General features: G+C 36.9%; 2 protein-coding genes across 8 annotated transcripts; both read left to right on the plus strand.

Moving 5' to 3' along the window:
- Positions 1-375: 375 nt before the first annotated feature.
- Positions 376-14,315, plus strand: LOC114361429 (transcription factor hamlet-like). The gene is made up of 5 exons (XM_028316435.1): positions 376-577; positions 7,370-7,481; positions 12,304-12,460; positions 13,971-14,141; positions 14,220-14,315. The coding sequence occupies exons 1-5, from the start codon at positions 376-378 to the stop codon at positions 14,313-14,315; spliced, it is 738 nt and encodes a 245-aa protein (XP_028172236.1).
- Positions 7,373-16,479, plus strand: LOC114361434 (MDS1 and EVI1 complex locus protein EVI1-A-like). Of its 7 annotated transcripts, XM_028316446.1 has the most exons (4): positions 7,373-7,481; positions 12,304-12,460; positions 13,998-14,141; positions 14,472-16,479. In XM_028316446.1, the coding sequence occupies exon 4, from the start codon at positions 14,511-14,513 to the stop codon at positions 16,191-16,193; it is 1,683 nt and encodes a 560-aa protein (XP_028172247.1). In that variant the 5' UTR covers positions 7,373-7,481; positions 12,304-12,460; positions 13,998-14,141; positions 14,472-14,510; the 3' UTR covers positions 16,194-16,479. The 7 variants fall into 7 exon arrangements, with proteins under 7 accessions (XP_028172247.1, XP_028172250.1, XP_028172251.1 ...); XM_028316449.1 differs by lacking the exons at positions 7,373-7,481; positions 12,304-12,460 and adding an exon at positions 12,537-12,644 and having other exon boundaries at positions 13,971-14,141; XM_028316450.1 differs by lacking the exons at positions 7,373-7,481; positions 12,304-12,460 and adding an exon at positions 12,537-12,644.
- The last annotated feature ends 10,201 nt before the right edge of the window (positions 16,480-26,680 follow it).

Genomic DNA, 26,680 nt, shown 5'->3' on the forward strand with positions numbered 1-26,680 from the left:
ACCGCTAATGAAAAACTTAAATCGGTGCCGACATTTCAAATGATCACAGACGCACATGATCAACAATCCATATCAAAGTGTTTGAAAAACTGGTTAAGTTTCATATCATGTCCACCACATGAAATTATAACCGACGATTCTTCGGCAATAATTTTAGCTTGTGTTCATGCTTTTACAGCGTTCAGTTCTACAAAAGATTATTTAAAAAAAATGTTCCGTGTATTGGTAAGCCCCTCTTCAAATAAACCCAATACTTTTATTAGACTGGATACGAGTCATTTTATTAAAACATTGCACAATCTGACATGTTTTAAGAAAGGTATAGATAGCAAAATCAAATATTTCTACATCCGGTGCATCGTACTAATTAAAGAAATGGAGAACTTTGAAGCTACAAAAAAATTAATTCTTGATATAATTGAAGTTAGTCTTAGCGTAACCGATGACGATAATGACAGCGAATACATAGCAGCTAAAAGAAGCATCGAAAGGTTGTTCGAAAAACTGAAGGACCAAGATATGCCTGCAGACGAAGCTGAAAATGACTGTTGCGAATTAGACGAGTTTAATGATGATAGTACAGAGGATTTAGAATTTATTGCCTGGTTTGATAAAGCTGTCGAAAATACAAAATTGAAGAGTCAAGGCCAAAACATACAAACGAACAAAAATTTATTATACTATCCAGCATTTATCCCTACATTTAGAAGATTGTTAGTTAAATTACCGCTGTTGTCAAATTTGCTCTGTGCTATTTATAATTCAGAAAACAAAGCTCCATCTTCTTCGGGTGTTGAAAGCTATTTTAAAACTTTGAAGAACCTTGTTTTTAAATCAAAAGTTCAAAGGTATAGAGTTGACGAATTTTTTAAAGTACATTCAGAATTTTTGAACGGGGAAATAAAATCAGCATTCAGTGACATGAATTTAAACGAAAAAAACAAAGCAACACTTTCACGTGGACCAAAGCATACCAAGACGCGGAAAATTGTTTGCAATCGGACACACCGTAAAATGGTAAAAAAACCAAAGGTGTCTCTGGAATCAAGTCAAATGTTTTCAAGGGATTCTATTTTTGCAGATAACCCATCTTACATTGAAAATTGGAGAGACCAAGGTAGAGAAAGTTCTTCACAAAGTTTCAACAAAATAAAGTTTATTAAAAATGGTAACTTAAGTCAACCTTTAAAGATTGCGGACAAAATTATTAGTGTGATAAATACTTGCGCCTTTGATTCGGCAATGTTTCTTTTATGTGTAGGATATACTGAGAATGAAAATATTCGAAGTTTAATACTGCCTGATGGCCATGAGGATAATATAATTTCAAAGTATATAAAATGCTTGATTGATACCAAAGACGTAAGTACCAATCCTTACATTCTGCGAGCCGAAATAGTTTTACAATATTGTGGAGACGGAGTGACTGAAAATCTTATGTCTTTAAATTTCCAGTGTAATGTTACTAACATATTTGAGAAAATATTTTTTGATTATAATATATATGTTACGGTTAATGTGATAAAATGAAAATTATTAATAATAACCGGTTATTATGAATAATTCCCGGCAGTCGCGGTGAAAGTGATAAATTAATCACATTTAACAGTGATTATTTAATAATTCAACCTTAGTACTAACAAATTTCATAAAAGAGAACAACATCTTGTGNTTACAAATATCACATTTCAAAATTAATTTCTTTTGATTTGAATCAGACAGAGAAACAAAAGTTAGGCAACATTCCACGAACAATTAAAGTTAAAACAACATTTTATAAGATCATTGGTGCAATTGAATTTATTCCAGGAGCTACTCCTAATTGCCTAGGTCACTATAGATCTCACGCATTCATAAATGACCGTGTAATTACTTATGACGATTTAAAATTAAAATTTGTTGACATTACACTCGACCAATCCATTTTTATACATTCATTAAGCTATGCCTCCATTGAAATTTAATTTATTACAATCAATAGTAAAAAAATCTAAAAACACGCTTTTAATTACTGCACTAAATCATCTAGCACTAAAGTGATCGAAAAAACAAATCCAATGAACCCCAACTCGATGCGATTCCGCCGTTTCGTTTAGGAGTTCCTATGGCCACCTTCCATCATCAGACCAGTTCGATGGTACCATAATACTGTAGTTCAGTATTCTGAAAATCTTGTTTTATACTTTTTCATCGTCGTTTTTTGTCGTAGTTGGGTTTTAGTTTTTTTACTTTTTATTTATTACTAGCTGACCCGGCGAACTTCGTACCGCCTTAGCGTAGAGATTTTCTTTATATTTTTTTCCGTAAAAACCTTGTACAGAGTATTAGAAAACTACAAAAAAAAATCAGCCAAATCGGTCAAGCCGTTTTCATGTTATGTCGTGACAACGGAAAACGGGTTTCATTTTTATATATATAGATATATATAGATAGAATTGTACTATTTCGGTGTTATAAGAATACAAGTTCGTCCATTTGACCCTAAGTGAGCTACTTTTTTTTATTATTTTCTTCCGAAATTTGACCTCAAAACTGCTTCAATTTTTTTTTGTCGCGTGTTTTCAACTGTTTTTTTTTATCTGATATTGTAATATTGAAATGTGTCTTTGTTCAAATAAAATAAATTTCAGATCCAGATAATGATTGGATAGCGACTTATTTTTTCATACGAAATTATTTAAAAGCTTAATTTTTCACTGAAATAATTCATAATTTACATACACTTATCAATAAAAAGTCTGCACAAAAAGACTAGATGACAATTTTGAAAAAAATAAGGAAATAGATTGATGATACTATAATCTAAATCAACTAGGTATCTTCTAAATCTAGAATCCACAATATCTTCAAAAATATGCTTTTAGAAACAAATATTCCTAAGACTCTTTAACTAGTTTTTATTTATAGAATACTAGCTTTCCGCCCGCGGCTTCGCCCGCGTGAAATTTTGTCTGTCACAGAAAAACTTTATCGCGCGCGTCCCTGTTTCAAAAACCGGGATAAAAACTATCCTATGTTCTTTCCCGGGACTCAAACTATCTCTATGCCAAATTTCATCAAAATCGGTTGCGAGGTTTAAGCGGGAAAGCGTAACAGACAGACAGACAGACAGAGTTACTTTCGCATTTATAATATTAGTTGGGATACCCCTAAAATTTCCGGAAAACAAAAATAGCACGTTGTATTGTAAATTATATTCGATTTAAATTTTTAACTTTACCTTAGTTTATTTCATGTAAAAATGTTTCAGTCTTGTCATAGCTCCAAGTTTTCAGCAAAGTCGTAAGATTCATTTTGCAAGCATAGTTCATAAGCTTGTTAAATTTATTATACAAGTGTGCAGATCGTACCACATAGTGTTTTGATTCTAGGAGAAACTCATAAAACTCATTTATTTCTGTAAATAGGCTAAAAAAGCACTATTACACGTCCCAGTATTAANGCGTGGAATTTTGTCTGTCATAGAAAAACTTTATCGCGCGGGTCCCTGTTTCAAAAACCGGGATAAAAACTATCCTATGTTCTTTCCCGGGACTCAAACTATCTCTATGCCAAATTTCATCAAAATCGGTTGCGAGGTTTAAGCGGGAAAGCGTAACAGACAGACAGACAGACAGAGTTACTTTCGCATTTATAATATTAGTTGGGATACCCCTAAAATTTCCGGAAAACAAAAGGAGCACGTTGTATTGTAAATTATATTCGATTTAAATTTTTAACTTTACCTTAGGCCCAGTTTTTTGATTCTTAGTTAAAATAACTAATTGTTAAATTTTGCCACTAATGGTTAAATATTAACAAAATGTAAACAAATAATTTAAAAATGTACTAAAAGTCGAGCTAACCATTGTACGAAAAACATTTTTTTCTGAAATTTAACCACTTGTCATTTGACATCTGTCAAATTTGACCGTTGGCTATTTTAACCACGAATCAAAAAACCGGGCCTTAGTTTATTTCATGTAAAAATGTTTCAGTCTTGTCATAGCTCAAAGTTTTCAGCAAAGTCGTAAGATTCATTTTGCAAGCTTAGTTCATAAGCTTGTTAAATTTATTATACAAGTGTGCAGATCGTACCACATAGTGTTTTGATTCTAGGAGAAACTCATAAAACTCATTTATTTCTGTAAATAGGCTAAAAAAGCACTTTTACACGTCCCAGTATTAACCCTACCACTGCTTCAGGACAATAAATGGGCCAGTCCTGAGAAGAAGCAGCGCACACTATTGCCAGCCTCTTTTGCAAAGGTTTACATGCTTTAAAATGTACAAAGTTATAAATATTTATGCGAGAAAGAGCTACGTTATGTTTACGTGTTTTTATAAAAGGTAACGTTCTATGTTCTAATAAATAAATAATTTATAAAATAAATGTGTACTTATTTATTTTTTCCATCACTTTCCGTTAATTTTCTGATGTGTGGTTACCCTAATACGAATATTTTGTTCACGTATAAATGAATCAGTTTTATTTCAAGAAAGTAAATATTTACACACCACACAGATACTTAAGTTTGTACTACGAAATAACTACGTTTTTATATTATTATGTGTAAATTAATACACCTTCCACCTTGTCTCTAAATATGATAACTTTTTTCTGAAACGTGTGGCCCGAGGGCTCACTTTACTAGAGGTTTTATTCTGTACTAGTAGAATATATAAACCCTGTACTCTCAGGGTAGCATTGTGGCTACTTCTGCTAAAATTAAAACCTTTCCAAAGAAACTTAGTCTCAAGTTCCAATTTGTAGCATTAAAGTAAATTTTGTGCACTGGGGAACTGAGGGCCCATCGTCAGATTGAATTTTCTTCATTTGCAGTAACTATCCAGAGCTCTTATTTTCGTATGTTGCCCTACGATTTACCTCCTAAATATTACCATTCATCAAAATCATCTTATTTGGTCAGATTCAGTAATTTGGTATTTGACATAGTTCATCTGAGGGACCACATTCGGCGAGTTGTAGCGTCCAACTTACAACACCTACAAATTTATAATTCTGGCTACATTTGTTTTAGAGGTTCTGCTAAATCTTTATGTATACGAAACCTTCGTTTTCCACAGTGGCCTCTCGAAGGGAACGCACATCTCATTTCAATGTTCAAATGTCAGATTTTATTCGATGTTGAATTGATTTTTGCCATTTAGGTATTGATCTACGAGTAGGTCTTTGTGCAGGCCGACTTCGTATGCCTTCGGATAATTAGAGGGTTGTGTTCTACTAGGGGCAGTGGAGACTAAATAAGTTACCTAAAGATCGAATGAAATCAAATCATTTTAATTCAGTACTAAGGCCTTTTCCAGGCGCTTATACACGTCCCTATAGCTGAGTTCGTTTTATGAAGATACTTTAAATTGGTGTTACCTAATTTATATTGATTCAACACATTGTACCATAATTATTCATTCGTTCATAATTTTCTAATTAAAATAGTCAAAATCGATACGCGAGTTTGAGCTCATTTTGTTAAAAGTAAGTAATTCTTAACCGGTCTACTTTATATTGACAAAATATTTTCCACCAAAAATCAACAGCTCAATCAATGACTGTCCAAAAATACCTGTATCATTTTACATGTGTAGTCAAGAGTTATGACATCTGATGAAGATAAAACTGATTGTTTCCTGATCACAATTGCTAAGTGATCGTGACGCGTACCGGATTTGCGCCGTTAGCCGATGATGCCAGCAACACTCGTGAAATATTTCAAACACCGCCCTAGGCAGAGTGTGAAACAAGCGATGTATTTGAATAGCGAATTAAATTGTATTGCTACTTTTCTAGAACCAGTACGCGTATAATGTAGCGCCCATTGCGTTGTCTTGAGAGCTTTGGTGCTAGAGGAAGTCATAGATTTTGAATTGTTTCTGAGGTGGATAGAGATGAAAATGCTAATTCTATTTTACTGGTTCTAAAAATGTTAACCAGCACGTTTTCATAATGCTTAATGAATTTTCTCATGGAGAGAGCAGAATACTGACTGTATAAGCTTTAATTTGTAAAAGCTCATTTGAATGTAGCAATGCAATGTAATTAGAACTAAATAAAAAATGACAAAACTAGGGTTTCTTTTTAGGACTACAGAACCGTAAAAATGCAATGATGAATTTCCCGATAAAATAATCCTGATTTTCAACTGTTTCATGATCTGTTTTATTCAGATCATGAAACAGTTGAAAAGGTATTAAAGGTACTTGTTAAGTTTTTGCTAGTTCTTCACCACCCTATATTTATTGTTCTTTATTCATAGAAGACAATGGCCATAACCAAGTTACCGCCCTAGCTGAATAAATAACAAATTACGCGTGTCTATGCTCCATAGCTTTGAGCATCGCGATGAGTTATGTATCCGAGTGCGCGCGCTTAATTGCAGCCTTCCTATGATTTACATACCGCCTCGCGAATAAAGAAGCCAATGATCAATCCTCGTCTTCGGGAGGAAAGTAGACCTTTATGAACTTACCCTTGGCAAATACAATAAACAAGCTGTGCCTGCGACTCCGTATGCGTAAAAATCGTTTGAATATTTTTTTCCGGCAACTTTTTTCATTGATGTTCTTTTCCTATTGCTTGTAGCGTGATGATGATGTATATTTATAGCCTTGTAGCCTTCTTCGATAAATGAGCTATACATATTTTTTCAAATCGGGCCAGTTTTCTGAGATTAGGATACAAACAAACAAACTCACAAAACAACTCATTATAATATATGAATCCACTGTCAAATTTTTTTGGAGGCCTTTGTCTGACAACCTGTATTTGTCTATTTATCATAATTTTGCAAATACGTCGTACTCGATCCAGAGAAATGTACGCAAAATACTATTGGCATACCGTTCAGGAGTGGGCGGATGGTGCATTTGGAAATCCATGTTGATATCGGAATTCCATTACCTACCAGATATTGAATAAACTTTCCGAACTCGTGATTCCGTGAATCTGAGTCAATATGCAACTATGTATTGAAATATCGCAGTTAAATCAAATATCATACAATATTTAGATGTGTCGAATCAAGAAAGTTTAAACATACTTAACGATGTGAAGAAACGATTTCATTGCAAATAAGACAAGGTTTCGGCACATTATTTATCTTTTAAAACAAATCATGCGATTTGTAGAATTGTAGCTATTTGAATTATTAGCTTTCCAACTATAGAAATTTCTATGATTATAGAAAAAACGACCCTTATTTAAACGCCTTTTGCTTGTAGAGAAAGAATTTAAAAAAGCAAAGATTTTATCATAAAAACCTGACCTTATTGAAATATAAAGCGTATACTGAAACACATGGCTGTATAACCATTATGCCTTTGCCTTTTACTGCATCAAAAAAACTTATTAGATTGTGTCTTGTACTTCCAGAACACCAGAGTTCCAGCAACAAGTACTCCTCCCAGGCAGGCGACGACGAGGAGCGTGAGGACGTCGAGCCCCGGTGCTCATTCTGCGATGCGCCTTTCCCTAATATCGATGTGTAAGTACTTGTATTTACCTTCTTTATTTGCTGGATATTTCTATTATTTACCCGAGCAAATGTGGTTTTTGGCCAAAAGGTAAAAAAAGCCTTTCAAGTGCTGCACCACAATGAAAGTCATGAAAGTAATTTATTTCTTCCAATCAGGGTTTTAAAAAACGTTTTTTGGGTTGTAATTTGGCAAGATTTTTTTAACCACAACGAGGAATCCGAATCTTACTTGATTCTTCCTAAAACTTTTAACGTTATAACGATGAGTGTACACATTATGAAGACATTTATCTCAGTGGGTTTTAAACCCGAATATACCAATTGGGAGTCTAAACAAAAACGCTAATAATAATTAGGCTCAAATTGCCGCAAATATTTAAAAAAGTTCTTCATCCGTAATCCGTATAATATGTTATTATTACTTAAAAATGATCTCATCCTTTTGCACATACCGTCACTGAGAGCCGTGACAAATTACTAACAGTTCTTATGCTCTTACCTCCACCATTCAAGCGTTATCTCGGACCAGACCACTCAAAGATGCAGAAGTCGATCAATTCAAACGTCTTCAAACTATTAACCTCCAGCCATTAATATCATTTGGCCGCCTGGAACGGTCCACGATTTATTCAGTGTAGAGATGTGCTCGTTCGATAGCGCGACGATGATTTGTTACGGGGCGGCGGCATCTCATACATTCTGATGCCTATCCTCTAGCGCGTTACATAAAACATTTTTATGTTAAACATCGACTGCCTGATGCTGTTCGATAGAAATATTTTCAATCAACTTTAATAAACATGTGAATATTTCTATGGCATTGCAAAACATATTTTTTAAAGTACATCCAAAGCTACGTTTGTTTTTTATATTGAATGTAGTTAGTTCCAAAATTAACCCAATATCGATGGGTTTCCAACAGCTGTTTGTAAAAGTTTCGCTGATAAAATCAGAGCATTAAACTAAGAGCCTCATCACGAACGGCTGTATAGTGAATTTATTATCAATGTGACAAGCGGTGGAAGGCCGTAATGGCGTGTGTCATCATATTCTATTGAAGCGGCGTCGTTCTCATCAATAATGCACGCGTTCGAGATTATCGACATGCACCGTTCAAAGTATCCTCGCTTATCGCGCCATCACTATTGTTTTAAACGTTCCAACATTTTATAGGACACTCGGAGATCGATCGGTAATTACCTGTGCTTTTTGTTACAAACATAAACAAAAGCTGTCAATTGTATTCGTCTACTCAAGCTTATAGATCATTAACTCAAAAATTCAACAGTTTTTTTTTCATTTTAAATGAGTTTAGTTTCAAATGCCAATAAATGCTTCATGAAGGTTACTTTAAATTCTTTGTTGTCTTTACTACCGCATAACATGATACGAGACCTTCACGGTGATTTCAAAACGTTTTCCATTGAGCACATACATCATCTGCTGATCTATCGATATCTCATAATACTGTCACGCGTGTCCCTAATACCCATTGGTGCGTAATGCATCACACAAATAGTCACCACACTTCTGAAAATAAGCGGACAAGGTTGCACAAGCTTCAGTTTTTATTCAAGGTAAAACATTGAGTTTGTTAAAAGAACCTAAAATTACATTTTGCCAACAAAAATCGGAATAGAACTGAAATTATATTTTAATTGCTAAGACTATTTTGCGTTTTTCTGACTGTTTAAATAGAAGTTCTAGACAAAAAACCTATGGCTGAAAATGACTTTACATGGACATTATTTACTTATTTGTTAACCGTGACATAAAAAATCTATAATCTTGTAAAACTTCATTTCATTTGACGTAATCTGAAAATTTTGTTAGGGTATTTGATTTTGTACAGTGCATAAAAAATTTTTTTTTTAAACTACTTGTTTCAGTCCACTATTTATCCGAATCTTGGTTACCCTACTCGCAGGTTGTGAAACCAATTGTAATCTCCTCGGATCTCTTTCTTCCACCGCTTTCGTCACTGCAGCCGAATGGTCAGGTCACACCTTATACGATTATCGGCATCTGATAGCAATTGTAATGAAAATGTGAGCAATCTCTATTAGAATTGGGTTTATAGATTGCTATGGCACGTGGATTGATTTGGAGAACGTTGTTACAAGAGTTTACAGAGTATTTGTGAACTCTGTGTGAGTTCATGTGTAAAAGTTATTTTGTTATGGGGCTTTTTTAAAGCTCACACGATGTCTCGTGGAAGGCGGTCTATTTTTCTTATAATTTTGATTTGAATCAATAGTAGATACTCATGGAACTTTTCTACGTCTATTTGTTGTCATACATTTATTTATCTACAATCTAAACTCTTAAAATATTTATGTATATCTACCGATATGCAAAATCTGCAATACATTTTGCTCAACTCAATTTCTATTGTTCCAATTCTTATCAAAGCAATTATGACGGAACGGGCAGATAATTATCAGTATTCATTTAAATATTCAAACGAAAACAAAACACAACGCACTATCAATATCATTCGCCATCTATAAATTGGACAGCAAAAACAAAACTGAAAAAGAAACGAGAGATCGCTGATAAGGCGGCAAGGTAACCAGCGCCGGTAAAATGGTCCAGTCCGTTGTCAAAGATACGCTGCCACTTTCAATTGTGCACCTGAAGGCTTACGCAACATGCTATTAGAGGGTACACAATCGATCCATGTTACAAACGTTTACTTAGATGTTGTTATGCAGCTGCGGTAATAATAAAAAATATACGACCGGTTGCTGAAGATCGCCAGCGCAGATATCGCCTCTTGCAAAGTAGCCCTCGGGCTACGCATTGCGTGCCTCTATAAGATAGCTACATCTAATAGAATCCATCTAATTACATCTCGATACTATTAAACCTTTTTATTCTTTACCAATCAATGCTACAGTCAGACAAATTTTATTACCACACCAATTTACTCGTATATCTCCACAAATTCCACGATTTTATTCATACGCCATCTGTGAAAATTTACATCGACCAAATTACTTGGCTCACTTAACATACTGGTAACTGACCGTTTCTAGACTAACAAGCGTAGACCTAGTACCTGTACTAAACGAAACACTCGATCTAACGATGTACGAAATCTCTCCTCTCTCCGCGTAGGACTGGTACGACTACGCAATGGAGTAGACAGCATGTAAGCGACGGAACCATTACTGACGGTAGATTTTATTCCTGAGATTAATTAAAAGATACGGCGTCGGGCCTGCCGTCCGCAAGAGTGAAAACGCGTCATCTCATCTACTTGACGTCGCAGGAGCTTTCGAGTATCTCAGAACACATCTCCACTCACGCAGCACCATTTTGCTCCCAACACCGTACCGAATCAGCGATGTAATCAGCTCTAACACCAATTAACGTGTGGCAACGCACAACAGGTGCCACATTAGAAAACCGCCGCAGGCGTCGAGGGTTGCGTGTGGTAGACCAGTTATGCCAAGGAGAGTCACCGAGACCGTTTTTGCAAATGATATACGTTTTCCATCAAAATGTTCGAGTAACTTACTATGACAGTGCTAACAGGATTTTCTTGACCCTCAATTTGAATTTGTAACTCCATACAGCCACAGACGTGACCTACATTGAGGCATAGAGATGATGAATTTGATTAAAGTCCTGGCTATTCCGCGTACATTGCAAATTTTGCTCATAAAACGTGTACATGCTGAATTTATTGCAAAAATGAATACATACATTTGCGGTGGAACCGAAACATGTTTGAATTATGTATGGGGCGAGCGGTCGTAACTTATTCCTGCGTAGGCGATCCTGATGCATATAGATGTTATGACTTTGTCTTTCCTGCTAGACGCCGAGTTGTTTTACTTGCTCGAGTTAGTTAGCGCTTCTCACTTTCTAATAGAGACGTTGATTGAAGTGATACGTACCTTCGATTGAAAACGTAAATTAACGTCGGCCGAAGATATAGCAATTAAAGATATCTTTATAATAATCTAAGTTAAATTTATGTAACTTTAATAACACCTATTGTAGCTATTAAGAATTGTGAGCTATTTATCAATAACTGTAACGTATTTCGACATAGCGGATCATAATAATTGTGCAGGTTGTTAAGCTTTTGGGAGTATGATTGATTAATGGTAGTTTAAAAAGTCAATTGTGAAATTCGGTGCATAGTCGAGTTTATTTAAAGGGCAGGTAAATTTGACATGTGACCTGCAACTGCATGTAATAAGTATGTCTGTAGTGATTTTGTGGTTTTAATGAGATTGATATTTTTGTATTTAATATTACGGTATCTACACAGGAACTGGTACCTTTAGTGCGGGTACTAGTTTTGCTAAACGTTATTTAAGTGGCTAAGGTGTATATTAGGCTATTAAAATTTCATCATGTGAAGGATATCGTTCTCAGGCAGAGACAAGTTGTTTGAAGGTTCTTACGTAGATATATTGGTAAATCTATGTACTTACCAGTATTATTTTTACACGAGAAACGGCTTATCTAAACTTATTACTTTAAATGCTGTAGTCGTTATAGCTAATAAGAATAGCGAACTAAATAAAACTATGGACATAATTAATCTGTTAAATTAATAACACAGTGTACGAGTAGGTACCTTTACGGCATTGAATTTATGTTTTAACTACACAACTGAACTGAACTGAAATGAAACGATAAACCAGTAGCTTGTTAACTACTCATTTAAGTTATGTGCCTACTATTTATAGTCCAGAATTTCGGATTTCTAATCTGATTGTTCTGGTCATCGGGTTCTGAACATAGGATTCTGAACTATCCGTTAAAAAAATAATATTTTTGTAATTTCAATAACATCTTTTGGTCCTTCCAGGCTCGACCGCCACCTGATCCAAGCGCACGCGCAGCCAGCCGGCGCGTTCCACTGCGAGCTGTGTAACCGAGCATACAGCTCGCGAGCGCTGCTGCTTCGGCACCGCGCGCTCGCGCACACTGACATCAGGAAATACCCATGCGAGAACTGCCCTAAGGTGTGCACTCTTTGTAGACGACTAGAGTATTTGAACCATAGCCTATAAAATTTAAAGACCATAATAAGATGCGTTTCACTGCGAGCTGTGTAACCGAGCATACAGCTCGCGAGCGCTGCTGCTTCGGCACCGCGCGCTCGCGCACACCGACATCAGGAAATACCCGTGCGAGAATTGTCCTAAGGTGTGCACTCTTTGTAGATGACTAGAGAATTTCAACCATAGGTTAGAGAACATAAGACCGATATTAAGTTAAAACAAAAGTAGACGTAAATAATAGTAGTCAAAAACGATGTATTTCACTGCGAGCTGTGTAACCGAGCATACAGCTCGCGAGCGCTGTTGCTTAGGCATCGCGCGCTCGCGCACACCGACATCAGGAAATACCCATGCGAGAACTGCCCTAAGGTGTGCACTCTTTGTAGATGACTAGAGAATTTCAACCATCCCAACTAATATTATAAATGCGAAAGTAACTCTGTCTGTCTGTCTGTCTGTCTGTCTGTCTGTCTGTCTGTCTGTCTGTCTGTTACGCTTTCCCGCTTAAACCTCGCAACCGATTTTGATGAAATTTGGCATAGAGATAGTTTGAGTCCCGGGAAAGAACATAGGATAGTTTTTATCCCGGTTTTTGAAACAGGGACGCGCGCGATAAAGTTTTTCTGTGACAGACAAAATTCCACGCGGGCGAAGCCGCGGGCGGAAAGCTAGTAGCCTATAAAATTTAAAGACCATAATAAGATGCGTTTCACTGCGAGCTGTGCAACCGAGCATACAGCTCGCGAGCGCTGCTGCTTCGGCACCGCGCGCTCGCGCACACCGACATCAGGAAATACCCATGCGAGAACTGCCCTAAGGTGTGCACTCTTTGTAGATGACTAGAGAATTTCAACCATAGGTTAGAGAACATAAGACCGATATTAAGTTATAAATGCAGAAAACAAAAGTAGTCGTAAATAATAGTAAAAAACAAAAACAATGCGTTCCACTGTGAGCTGCTTCGCACCGCGCGCTCGCGCACACAGATATCGGGAAATACCCGTGCGAGAACTGCCCTAAGGTGTGCATTTTTTGTATGGTTGCGCAGTTGAATAGAGAATTTAAAACCATAGATTTAAAGAGCATATACCCATACCGTCATAGTCTTGTAGAGTATTTCAAATTACGTGCTCGCGCGCACTAGGAAAAATCCCCTAAAATTAGTGCAGGCTTCACAGCAAAGTGCAAAATTAGAGGACCATGATTAGTCTCAAGGATAAGGAATTTTAAGTAACCATTAACGCAGAAGACAACATTAGATTTAAATACAAAGTTAAGGTAGATATCGAAAGAAACTGAAGGATGTACAAATGCAGGGAACTCAAAAACAAATATTTTATTCACATAAATGTTATATTCAAAAATGTCCTTTCTTCTCATTTTACACTCTTCAGTTTTTTGAATAGTAGTATTCCTTTAGTGACGTTGTAACATAGCGTTTCACGTTGTCCGAAACCTGATGTTATTTCAGGTATTTACCGATCCTTCCAACCTCCAGCGCCACATTCGCGCGCAGCACGTCGGCGCCCGCAGCCACGCGTGTCCCGAGTGCGGGAAGACCTTCGCCACCTCCTCCGGCCTGAAGCAGCACACGCATATCCACTCCAGCGTCAAGCCTTTCCAGTGCAAGGTCTGCTTCAAGGTCAGTATCTTTAGCTACTTTTTGTTGAGCATCAGCTGCTTATTGCGGATTCTAATTATCTTTCTGCTAATCTGTCAGAGCCTTTTAGATAGTTACTCGGGAAGTGATGGTGATTTACCCGGTGAAATAAAGCTATGCTTTATGAAGAATTATTTTGAAATCATATTCATCTAGTTTTGCTTTAGCAGTTAATCTAAATGCAATGATATTAACTTTGTAAGTTATTACTCGTAACAAATTTTTACAAATTCATCAAGTAAAAATTGTTGTCCTGGTTATTTTTTTTTACAATTCTGTTGTTTTAACCATTGTTTTTTTTATCATTTTCAGTCGTACACCCAGTTTTCAAACCTGTGCCGGCACAAGCGGATGCACGTCGCCTGCCGAGCTCTGGTCGAGTGCGGCAAATGCGGACAATCCTTTACGTCCTACGCTTCGCTGACTAAACACAAGCGGTTCTGCGAAACTGCTGCAGCAGCATCAGTAAATCTGCGAGGACAAATGCCTCAAGGACTTCCCCAGATACCGCCGCTGCCAAACGTGGCAATGAATAATCACAACAACGCTAACCCGTTCCCCTTGTACAGGGGACCGCAGCTACCGCTCCCTTACAACACATTCGCACACTACCCAGCTCTATTCTCGGCTGCTGCTGCCGCTTGTCAGCCAGATCTATTCAACCCTCTTTTATTCAATGTCCAAGGCGCACGCTTGGCCATGGAACACGATATTGCTCTCTCAAACGCTAATATGGCATCCAAACAACAAGAAGGACGTATGTCCGTAAAAAGTATCGACAGCTCAAATTCTCTTGATGAAACCAAGAAAAGCAAGGACATGGAGTTTGATACCACAAGGATTAATGAAAACTCGGACAGGATTACACCAAAACCACGACCAGCATATACTAAACAATCTCCCGATTCAACTGATGATTTATCACAACACCGGCCATCACCTGTGATGTCCGTACCAACCCCGATTGTACCATTCAATTTCACAAGGGATGAAATGAAGCGAAAATCACCTTTCAATTTCTCACTGAAACTTAACAACAATGCTGTTCAGAGGAACAAATCAGTATCTCCATCTCTTCCTAAAGATCTATCCAAGAACATTCACAATGATGATAAGAACTCTGAATATTCAGATGTAGAAGAAGATACCAAGAAGGATCAAGGTGATCAGCCTTTGGACTTGTCAGTATCACGCAAAAGTGACAAAGAATCTGAAGCTGATAATGATGATCGTTCCTTTCGCAACTCTTCGGTTAAATCATATTCGCCACCAGAGAGCCCGATCGAGCGTAGCAAGACTCCAGAAAATGACACCACAGACGTAGACGTTGAAGGCGTAGAGCCGAAGCGTGAAGATTCTCCGTTAGTGTCACCCCCTCTTGCATTCCCAATGCCCGTCCATCCACAGCACAACAACATAATCGATGCCATGTATCGGCCACGATTTCCGTCCTTTCACTCGTCAGAGATTCTGAACTCATCCCACTCGCCGTACGTTCCGAGCCCGTTCAATTTTTTATCCCCACTTCTTGGCACCGATGGGCCGGACCGGCAAACGAACGCTTACGCCAAATTCCGTGAGCTCAGCACCGGATCTGGGAAGCTACGAGACCGCTACGCCTGCAAATTCTGCGGGAAGGTGTTCCCCCGAAGTGCGAACTTGACCCGGCACCTCAGGACCCATACCGGCGAGCAGCCTTACAAATGTAAGTATTGCGAGCGCTCCTTCTCCATTTCGTCCAATTTACAGCGACACGTACGGAACATCCATAATAAGGAGAGGCCTTTTCGATGTCCATTGTGCGATAGGTGTTTCGGGCAGCAGACGAACCTCGACCGGCATCTGAAGAAGCACGAGGCGGAGGGCGGGGATTCCCCGAGTTCGGCGGATACCGAGCGCGAGGATGCGTACTTCGATGATATCCGTTCGTTCATGGGGAAGGTGACTTGTTCGCCCGGAGCGGGGACTCCCCCGGCGACGTCTCCTCACGGGCCGGCGCACGGCCACCGGCCGCCGCTGGCGATCTCCACATAGCCCCCGATGTACCCGCTGCCCCCACCGCCGCTCTGGCCTCAGCCGTTCGAATAGCGTCGATTTGGTGCTGACTCGCTGCTTTTGGAACTTTGAATGTGAGAAAATTATCTGAAGCAAATTGCCTCGTCCCCATCCCTATTTCGTTGGGAGACGAACGCACCTAAATTATATTTATTTATTCAGTTTCAAAGTTGCAAAAGCCGAGTCTAATTTAGCGGGTTTACGAGTACGTATAGTAACTCTCTATCGTTGAAACTGAGAGCAATATTGTAAGTAGTATTATGCTGTTCACGAAAATGTACTGCAAAGTTTCGCAAAACTTTAAAACTGTATAGAATTCGCAACACTTTAGATAAAATGTTATTCATTCACCTAATATTGGTAGCAAAAACGCGCATATTTCTAACATGACAAAAACTAATTAGTTAAGGGTAATTTTGTTAAATATGAAATATGTTATGTTTAGTTCCTAGCTTAAATATAAGATTTAAAATGTAGACGTTTTGAGAGTGTAAATATTATAAATTGTATTGTAGCTAAGTTTGTTAAATTGTAAAATATAGTTGTTGTAAGTCGATTCACTGTTTAAAGCTAAATTTTAAAAATAATTAAAATTCATTATTTTATTTATTCGATGAGTGCTTAAATTCGCGGGAGCGTTCGTAACTCGTTTAGTCAAAAAACTCACCAAAGTTTTCTTTAAAAAAGATAATGAAATGAAATTCGGTATGTTGGTATAAAAAACTTATATTTTTGTAGCAAAAAAATTGTACGTCTATTTAATTTATCTGAAGGTTTTTTCTCCAAAAGCAATTCCTTAATAAAATTTTTGTTATAATATTGTTATTTACACTGTAGATTCAAGAAAAGTTGACACGAAAAGCATATCACGTCTTAGAGAAAAGCTCAAAGATTTAGATATTATAATTAAATCTATATTAAGATAAACAGTACCTATTACAATAACTGTAGTGTAAGTTTCGCAATTCCTATAAATTCCTTGAATAATAAAAATGTGTAACATAAACTTTCACACGGTTTCCTAAAATCAAAATATTGCACATTTTTCATTAGAAAAGGAGTTAATATCTTGCATTCTTGAACATTTTAAAGTTATTTGGCAACATCATTGTAAAATAGGATTTTTAATATACTGTATATTGTGACTTTTCCTTCACTATTGTAAAGTAAAGAAGCAAAATATTCTGCGTTAGATATTTGTACTATCATATCACTTTTGAGACGTTAGTTAATTTTAAGGATTTTAGCGTCACACGAATTAAAGCCGATGGTCAACACTTTCAATATTCATGTTATTCTATTAAGAGATATGGGTATTGTAATGCATTGGAAAATAAAAAATGTACAATCTGAACGCTTCTTTTATTTTATCATACTTAGTCATTAAGGCTTTCTGGCTAACGTATTGACAACGGACGGATAACGGACAGTTGCATAATATAAAAACAAAATAAAAAAATAGGCCTACTAATATTATTTTTTCTGTTACAGTCAATGTTAGGACCTACAAATGTTAGGTTAAAATAAAAGACGACCGTATTTTTTTATAATTTTAATTTGGTGACTTAGGTACACTTCTATCAAGAAATAAATTTTGAATAATTAATAATAAAATTTTAAGGTGGGAACACAAGTATAATAGTAGAACACCGAGAAAGTAATGCGGTGAAACCAGTTTGCAATCTTCACTGCACGTCAGCCTAATTGACAGATTCGAAGTAACCTTCTTGTCAGCTTAGTCATCGAATACTAACCTGATGGTCTATTTCTATCGTCATACTAGTACCAGTGAGTGTTGTTCTAACTAAAGTGTCCTTAGCTGTCCTAGCTGTGTGACTTATTTGACTATAAAAAAGTTTTAATCCAGTGAATATCTTTTTACATTGAAAAACCTGTTGTAATTTTCACTCGGTGGACCGACGATCTGGAAAATGCACCTGGGTGCGGGCAGCGCAAGACCGGACTGCAGAAATTCTTGGTGACTTTGTCCAGCAGTGGAACATCTTTTGGCTGAAACGACGAAGACGCTTGATAAAACAGGTAAGTCTTGTACATTTGGAAATGTTTCTTTCTTGATGATCATCTCTTGATGTATATTTGGCTCCCTCCGCTATTTATACACCTTTACCAGAGCCACTACGCCGGTCCGGTAAAACTGCCGGTAGGGCTAGTAGGTGCAGAATTTATATAAAACTATTCACATTATCCCGAGTCCGGCATTTTTACCGAGCGTTTTGTCACAACTATTAAAATAGCGAAGCTTTGTATATAGTTCTGACGTGAGGACGAGTGCATCTTCGCACCGCACAGTATACATACAGTGTGGCCATATCTACACCAAAAGTTTCTAAGTGTGGCCGTATCGTTACGAAAACAGTTTGTAGTCTTTCTAGATAGTCGGCAAATGCCTTTTGACGAGGGCCGGGCAAACTTACTGCCCCGCATTAGGTTTAATCGGCGAGCGTTACTTACACTGACAGCGACATGCGCTCGCGCACCGCTGACTGTCATTGCAATTAACTTAATACTTTGTGATGTGTAACTTCGTGGCATATCGTTTTCTAAACCTGGACTGTACCTATTAGGTAATTTCTCGAAGGGTTTTAGGGAAAAAAAGAAATATAAAGTGTGAGTAGTTGTGTAAAATTAACGGGCTAGTTTGCTAGTTTGCTGTAGCTTTGAATGAAAAATGTTTGAAAATTATGTAACACACTGTTTCTCAAATATCTACGGTATAAAATACTAAGAAAATAATGCATTTATGTATGTCTCACTATTACCATCAAGTCAAAAATAGGCATATTTCATAATGTCAACCTGCACACTTTTAATTGGAGTTATGAGAAACTAGATCATTTTTTGTCGCGGCTGTCATAATGTCAACTGAGATTTACCTAAAAACTAGAATCCTGCAGTGTTGATTGACATGAGAATCATCAAGTTAAAGATTTATTACCAAACCACTTTTGGCTTTGAAGTCACTTATACTCACAAAAATATAATTGTGGCTTGATCTGATAAGCATCTACAAGCAATAATTATAGCTTGCTACTTTGTTTGTATTGCAAAACCTTTAATTGAGAATGTTACTAGGTATGCAAAATCACTTGAAACCTATGTTCCAGTTAGGCTTTTACATTTACAAATACATTAGTTTTTATTTCATTCAAAAATACCCAGTAGTTATGATTTTATAGGCATTCAAAGTTCGCTTAAATATTGAGTTCCGCCGACGGTCACGTGACCCCGCGTGACGTACATTCACAGTGTCCGCTCACTAGAAAACGGATATAAACATACTTAAATACATTTTTTTTGTAAATACAAACTTATTATACATATTAACACCCAGACCCATCACAGAAATTAAAATTGAACCAAACCCAAACTTGTTGCGATTGTGTCGTTTTATTGTGAATTACCTTCCAGCTCCATCATTAGACCCTGATTACTATGTAGAATGAAAGTACTCATCAATACAAAACGAACGAGCCCAAACTCGATGGATTTAAGTCGTTTTATTATAGAGTTCCTATGGCCACCTTCCAGCTCCATCATCAGATCAGCTCCATGTCATCATAATATTGTATGGTCATCCAAATCACATGTGTTTGCGAAATTTCAGCTTAATCGGTTGCCTGGAAGTGGTTCTTAATTCAGCTTGCAAGATTCCACCCATACAAATATGAGCCAGTCACTGTAATATGACGTCACGCGCATAAAATGGCGGGCCGGCTGCCGCCCGCACTTTTAAAATTCAATATCTTGGAAACTAATTGACGTATCGAAATAATTCTTTCACGTGTATTTTTTATTTTTAACAGAGAATACAGAAAGCTAAAAAACAAAATTCGTGAACATTCTTCATTAAAAAGTAAGTACAAGAATTTGATATGATTTATAGATTTTCTTGATTTTTAGTCAACCATTTTTGGTTTCTTAGTAGTGTAAATAAATTGATTCATCAGTGATCAGGGGTCTTACAGCCAAATAGTGTTAAATTGGCCGCGATATCGTCAGTAATACACGCATCACTTATGGTGTAATATTTTTTCTAATAATCACCGTCCCTATCTAAGTTCTGAGCTACTCTATCTACTGCTATAGATGAGGGATAAACGAAGCTTAAATAAAATATAAAAATCTTGGTTTCATAATAGCACCTTCACTCATACGCATGATGCCATAGTGTGTATTTATATGCCGTGTTTTTGCATATTACACTACGGATAAAGAGTAGCGTTTCCCGACAATGCTATTTTACCATGTCTCACAGCTGATGTCCTAATAGTCACTCTCCTATCATCATAAATCTTAAAGTCCTTACCAGTCACTAAATTTTAATTGACGGCAGTCCGTGATCGATATCCAACGTCACACGCTGTCACAATTTGGATCAATGAGGCGGGGGTCACAAAAGATTGACCTTTAAAAGATTTAATCGAGTAGGCCGATATTATATAAGAATCAGCCGTTATCAGTGAAAGCAAGGACGCAACAAGGACAGCAGATAACGTAATTATAGCTTATTATAGCGACCGCTCGCCTGCGCCGGATTTGATGCCACAGTGTACTTTGAAGCAGTACTTATAGTCTCACCACTTTATGGTCTCTCTTTTTTTTATCCACAACGAGGAAGCTCTTGGCTTGTATCTCACCTGATGGTTGGTGATGATCAGGCCGAAGGTGGAAGCGAGCTTCACCCGGAATCCTCAACCACGGAGGAACTGGCTATCTTACCTCTAACTGCCGGAACACAACAATGCTGTTATCATTGTTGTTATGGCGACAGACTTAGGTAAGATGGTGGTAGCTAGCCAGGCGGACTTAGAACAAGCCCTTCGTTCGTTCGTTCGTTTCAGCCGAAAGACGTCCACTGCTGGACAAAGGCCTCCCCCAAGGATTTCCACAAAGACCGGAACAAGCCCTACCACCAACCAAACCGAGCAGAAAAATCTGCCCCCACCGGGAATCGAACCCGGGACCTCTGCGTCTGAAGCAGGTGGTGTTACCACTAGACCACAGAAGCGGTTAATCGGTTTATTTAGCTTGAGTAGACTGTATCGTAGGCTATTTATATTACCACTGATAACATCAAAAAGCTGAATAAACAACACATTTATTGTTTTTATACGTTGGACATAGGTAAGTAGGTACAATAAATAATTCAATTGAAGAATATGCAATGAAAATTTTCCTAAAGATCATCAACTGACTTCTCAGCTCATAAGAATGGTTTAAATTCACTCTTCAAGTTTTGCTGACTTGTCTCTTAAAGCTGTAACTGTTGCTGATTCATTATCATATAATATTTATTGTGTACTTAATAGATAAATATAATATTACTCATCTTACTACACTGTGGAAATGGATCGTATCCTATAATAGCAGGCGATTGAACTGGCTACGACACGCCTCATTGTCTAGAATAAAGAAGTAGTAAATTGGCTTGGATTTACACTAAAGAGGAATGTACAGTCATCTGCATAATTGCTGCGTTAATCTAATTAATGTTGCCATTTAATTTATTGCTCATTGGTTACGCCACTGGAAGTCGTATTATTTGTTTATTCAACGTAACCGCGGTAATTACTATGTGGCAAATAAAATTGGCGTTTAAGCTTTTAAATTAACTGCGACTTTTATATATTTAATTTTGTTAAAATTTAAATTATACCATAGTGTATGATCTCAGTTCATGTGATCAACATAATATGTAAAACCTATTAATTTTTATAAACGTAAATCTGCTGTTATAAACTCTCTAGAGGGAGGGTTTTACTCGTATGTCTTCAATAAAAACCATGAAAATCCTTTCATTATTTTCATGTGCCATCATGGAATACATAAGTACAGAGACAGTGGCGTTATTTAGATCTTCAACAATTTCTTATTTTGATAGCCCGAGTGATATCACGTAAGTACGAGTGACATAGTAGGTACCTCTACCTACTCCATTCCCGTTGAAAACTAAATAGTGCATAACGGTGAATGAATGCAAAATAGAGCACAAGCCAGTGAATAGTCCTGCACATCTGAGGCGCGAACGTTCTCAATAAGGCTTGCGAGCGCCGCGACATTCGCGCGTTGTCGGGTGTTGGTCTACCCACATTGTTTAGGTTAGGCTTACATGAAACGCTACAGGACTGAAAATGGAATATTTATATGTGAGTTGGTTAAAGGCAGAACGTAGAGGGTTGAAAAGGTTTCATATAATTACTTTTGAGGTTGTTTCCCTCTTGAGACACATTATTTTGTAATGTACAAAAAGTAGCGAATGGAATCTAGAGGAGGGCTTTTGGTTATAGTCTTTCTTCGCTTAGTTCGCAGTTAGCATTTTGTCTGTTTTTCCTAATTTTCTATAGCCCTTTAACTATTAGTACCCAGTTGAATACCATATTTTTAACTTTTCTGAGATGACAAGGTTTTAAAGTGGTTACTACCAGGCCTCCCCCAAAAATGTCTGCAACAAATAGTCTGGGACTGGTGCTTCCCGCGACCTTCACTAGATCGTCGGTCCATCGAATGAGAGTCTTGCTCTTTCGTGGTCGCCACTGGAGAATTTTTCTGACCCAACGGCCATCAGTTCTACGAGCGATGTGTCTTGAATCCCGATGTTAATTAGGTTTTAGACTACTAAATATATTTTATCTATAGACCCCATATCTCCATGTAGACCCACGGTGGTGGCTGACATCCCAAGCATTGTGCGTCCCTGGCGCCGCGTTGTCAGCAACAGCGGAGGCGAAATGCGTCTTATTAGGGAGCTTTAGAAATGTCATACATACGCTTCCTTCGGTAATGTGTGGATGGTGATTTAATGTATGGGACCCCTTTGTTACCAGGAACATGGGAAGCCTATGAACCTAAGTCATAAATAGTGCTGGAGATGATTGTGTGCTAGTTTTAGATTAAATTGGGCTTAATAGTTACAAATACAGCGATAGTTTTCGATTAAAAGCCAAATTGTAGGGATAAAGACTGTGATATTTTAGTTGTAAAACGACGTTTTAGTTGTTCTATTTTTGTTTGACATTATAAAATTGTATACTACCTAGTCATATTTTCGGTTGACTGTACTTTGCTTGCAGCTGGTTTTAAAAATAGTACGAATTGATTGATTGTTATTTAATTGAAATTCACAAAACTAAATTGAATCTTTCGTAGTGGATTTTCAAGATCATAAAAATGACTTTAATGTAAACAAGTATCACATACATAAGCAGGGTGTCCACATTCTGGAAAGTCAGGGAAAGTCAGGGAAAAGTCAGGGAAGCTCATAGCAGTCAGGGAAAGTCAGTGAAATAGAGGGGTCACCTGGAAAGTCAGGGAAACATTGAGATTTTGTCTACCAAAACACTGTTTGTCTCCCGAAATTTCCCAGTGATTGTAAAATGAGGGATTTAATTAATTTATGCTCTAGAAAGACCTTTGATCTTGACTATCGAAGCATTTTTTTCTTCAGGTTTGGAGTGATCTACATTAATTATGACTTTGTTATTAGTCATAATTATATTACTCCTTTTTAGTTTTTTATCTAATGAAGTGGATTGATCTAAATTATGACATAATTTTGTTCATAATTAGATTACTTTCATATAGTTCTTTTTTCAGGATTAGAGTGATCTATGTTATGATTATTTTTGTCATAACTAAATTACTCCTTTTTGTTTTAATAGTTGTATTTTTTTTGTTTCAGTAAAATGATATAATAATATTTTCTATTGTCGATGTGAAAGTGCAACTTATAACTTATGTTTATTTATAATTTTTTTATAATTATTTATTGATTTGATTATTGAGTGCAGACTAGTGAGCAGTTCACTGTGAGTGCTATTAATACAGGGTGGAAACGATAAGTGATCTCATTCGATTATTTCTAAACTACACAAGATATCGAAAAACTGCTTACTGATCTTGAAAGTGCTTCACGAGCTCTTTCAAACGATATCAGTAATAGGTTACAGAATTAACTGGATCTATCCGAAAAGTCAACGTGTCCCAAAATTCAAGGATAAGCCGGCGCCGCAGGATGGACATAGTCATGACTACTTTAGGAAAAATAAGGAAAAAAATACTTAAAACATAACAACCGTTTATCCGTACAGTATTTTGTACTATGTGTATTTGCCTTACACTTCAAACATAAGAGTTTTTTGTTAGAAGTTGGTTTACTGTCAGAAAAGGGTGGTTGTGTGACAGCAGTAACAGGCTTTGGTGATTTACCCTTGTAAGTGTACTCTGGATTCATACACGGCTGTTTAGATGGTTCATTGAAGGTACTAGTTTGCTGACGTCTTACTTCAATTTTACGACATTTATCCTTGAGGTCAGCAACAGTGTCGAAGTCGTGTAAAGCTAACAATTCAGCATAGATAGGCCTAATATTATGTAACAAGATCTCAATCTTATCTTGTTCAGAAAATGGCCGTTTCAAACGCGAAAACATTCCATTCATGATAGCAAAATAAATGTGGGTAGGTTCATCCTGACCTTGTGTACGAGAACGAATTTCTCCTATTAACCTATAGTCATAATCTGCAGGTGCAAACTCCTCAACCAATAATTCACTTAGTTCCTTCCACGACGAGACCTGATCTTTGACACCTCTATACCATAAAAGTGTTTGATCATGGAAAAAACAAAACGCCGACTTAAATAAAACACTATCAGAAACACCAAAAGCCGTCGCGCGTTCATTAACTAATTCCAAAAAGGAATGCACACTGGAATCAACTGAAAACTTTATGTTCCAATTTAAAATATTAACCTTCGATGACTGGTCCACAACAACAGTTTCCCTACAATCGTCTGACTGTAAATTGGAACTAGATTCCCCATCTGACTTGTTTGTGACGAAGCCTTCTAAAACTGAAAGGCACATGTTCAACTTCTGTTTTAAACTAGCATGAATAGCTGCGTCAACAGATTCCTTACACGCTGCTAGCCTATCCAGTCGGTGAAGCAAGTGGCAATACAAAGCCTTCGAACGAGTCAGCTGATACCGCTCCTTAGTCTTCTTGAAATTATCTAAATGTGATTGTAATTCCTTTAACTTGCCAGAAATATTGGGCAATTCCACACTAGGTTTAAGTTCTTCATCAATAATTTCCTTACAACTGAATTTAAAACCAGTTCTCAACCGATTGAGCTGAAATTTGGTATACTTATGTAAGTACGATGAAAATGCAATATTATGGTACCATTGAGCTGAAACTGGAGGTGGCCACAGGAACTTCTAAACGAAACGGCGGAATTGCATCTAGGTTGGCTTCGTTCGATTTGTCTTTTAGAGCACTTTAGTGCTAGATGATGTCCAGGGTCCTGATGATGAAGTCAATTATAATTTTCAAACGAAGTCAAGCTTGTTTGTTTTCAAAACGATGAGTCAAAGTGGAGTGAAAGTAAAATTCGTTCAAAATGTTAAGGAAATAAAATATTTTGATTAACTTTTGTGTAAAAACTGCAAGGATTCTGGGGGTTTTAAGAGTTGGGGTGAACAGCAGCACTACTTAAGTTGCCGATATAAACAGAAAACCAGGAATAATTGAAAAATTGTGGTCGTGGTAATGTAAAATATCATAAGGGGTGTCAATTTTCGTTGAATTTCATAATTTATTGTGTAAGTTAAAAAATAATTGAGATAGATTTTTTTCCTTATTTTTCCTAAAGTAGTCATGACTATGTCCATCCTGTGGCGTCGGCTTATCCTTGAATTTTGGGACACGTTGTATACATAGTTGGTCAGGGAATTTTGAAAAAATTGTCAGGGAAAGTCAGGGAAAAGTCAGGGAATTTTTTCGAACATTTGCAGTGGACACCCTGATAAGTATAATATTAAACGAATATTAATAAGTGAAAAACATTTCTTAAACCGTAGTCCAATAAAAGCAAATCTTAATTCAATACTCGAGGCGAAAACATCAGTAATCATTGACAAGAATCTCCATTAGTAGATATTCAATTTAAAATAATAGATTTTACTGAAAAATATGTAAAAAAGGTCGAGATAAAATGACGCCCTCGGGTATCACGACGGCAGAATAAGCTCAACACAGTGGTATCTTATGCCATTGTAATAGGTTCGCTTTTGCTACATAAATGTGAAGCTTGATGTGCTGGCGTTTGTACATTCGTAATAATTCTTGCGATTCGAATGAGGATCCACATTGGCCATTACACACATCGACTGGAACCTGCGGCAATTAAATGTAATCTGGCCATCGAATCGGTTGTGTTGCAGGCATGTGGTAAAATCTGTCGTTTTGAGGTATGGCGGATTTTTTAACTCATTGTTTTGTTACTGAACCAAGATATTGATGAAAGTTAGAGTTCACCATTGAAGCCATTAGACAGAATAATAATAATAAAGTTAGAGTTCATAATTTATTGAGTAGAATTGGGAAGATTCAAAATATTTGAATGAAGCCAAAACCATTCAAGTTAGATAATTTTAAAGGCGTATT

The sequence above is a fragment of the Ostrinia furnacalis genome, unplaced genomic scaffold (assembly GCF_004193835.3).
Source record: "Ostrinia furnacalis isolate ACB-3 unplaced genomic scaffold, ASM419383v2 OfSCF5700, whole genome shotgun sequence".
NCBI lineage: Eukaryota > Metazoa > Arthropoda > Insecta > Lepidoptera > Crambidae > Ostrinia > Ostrinia furnacalis.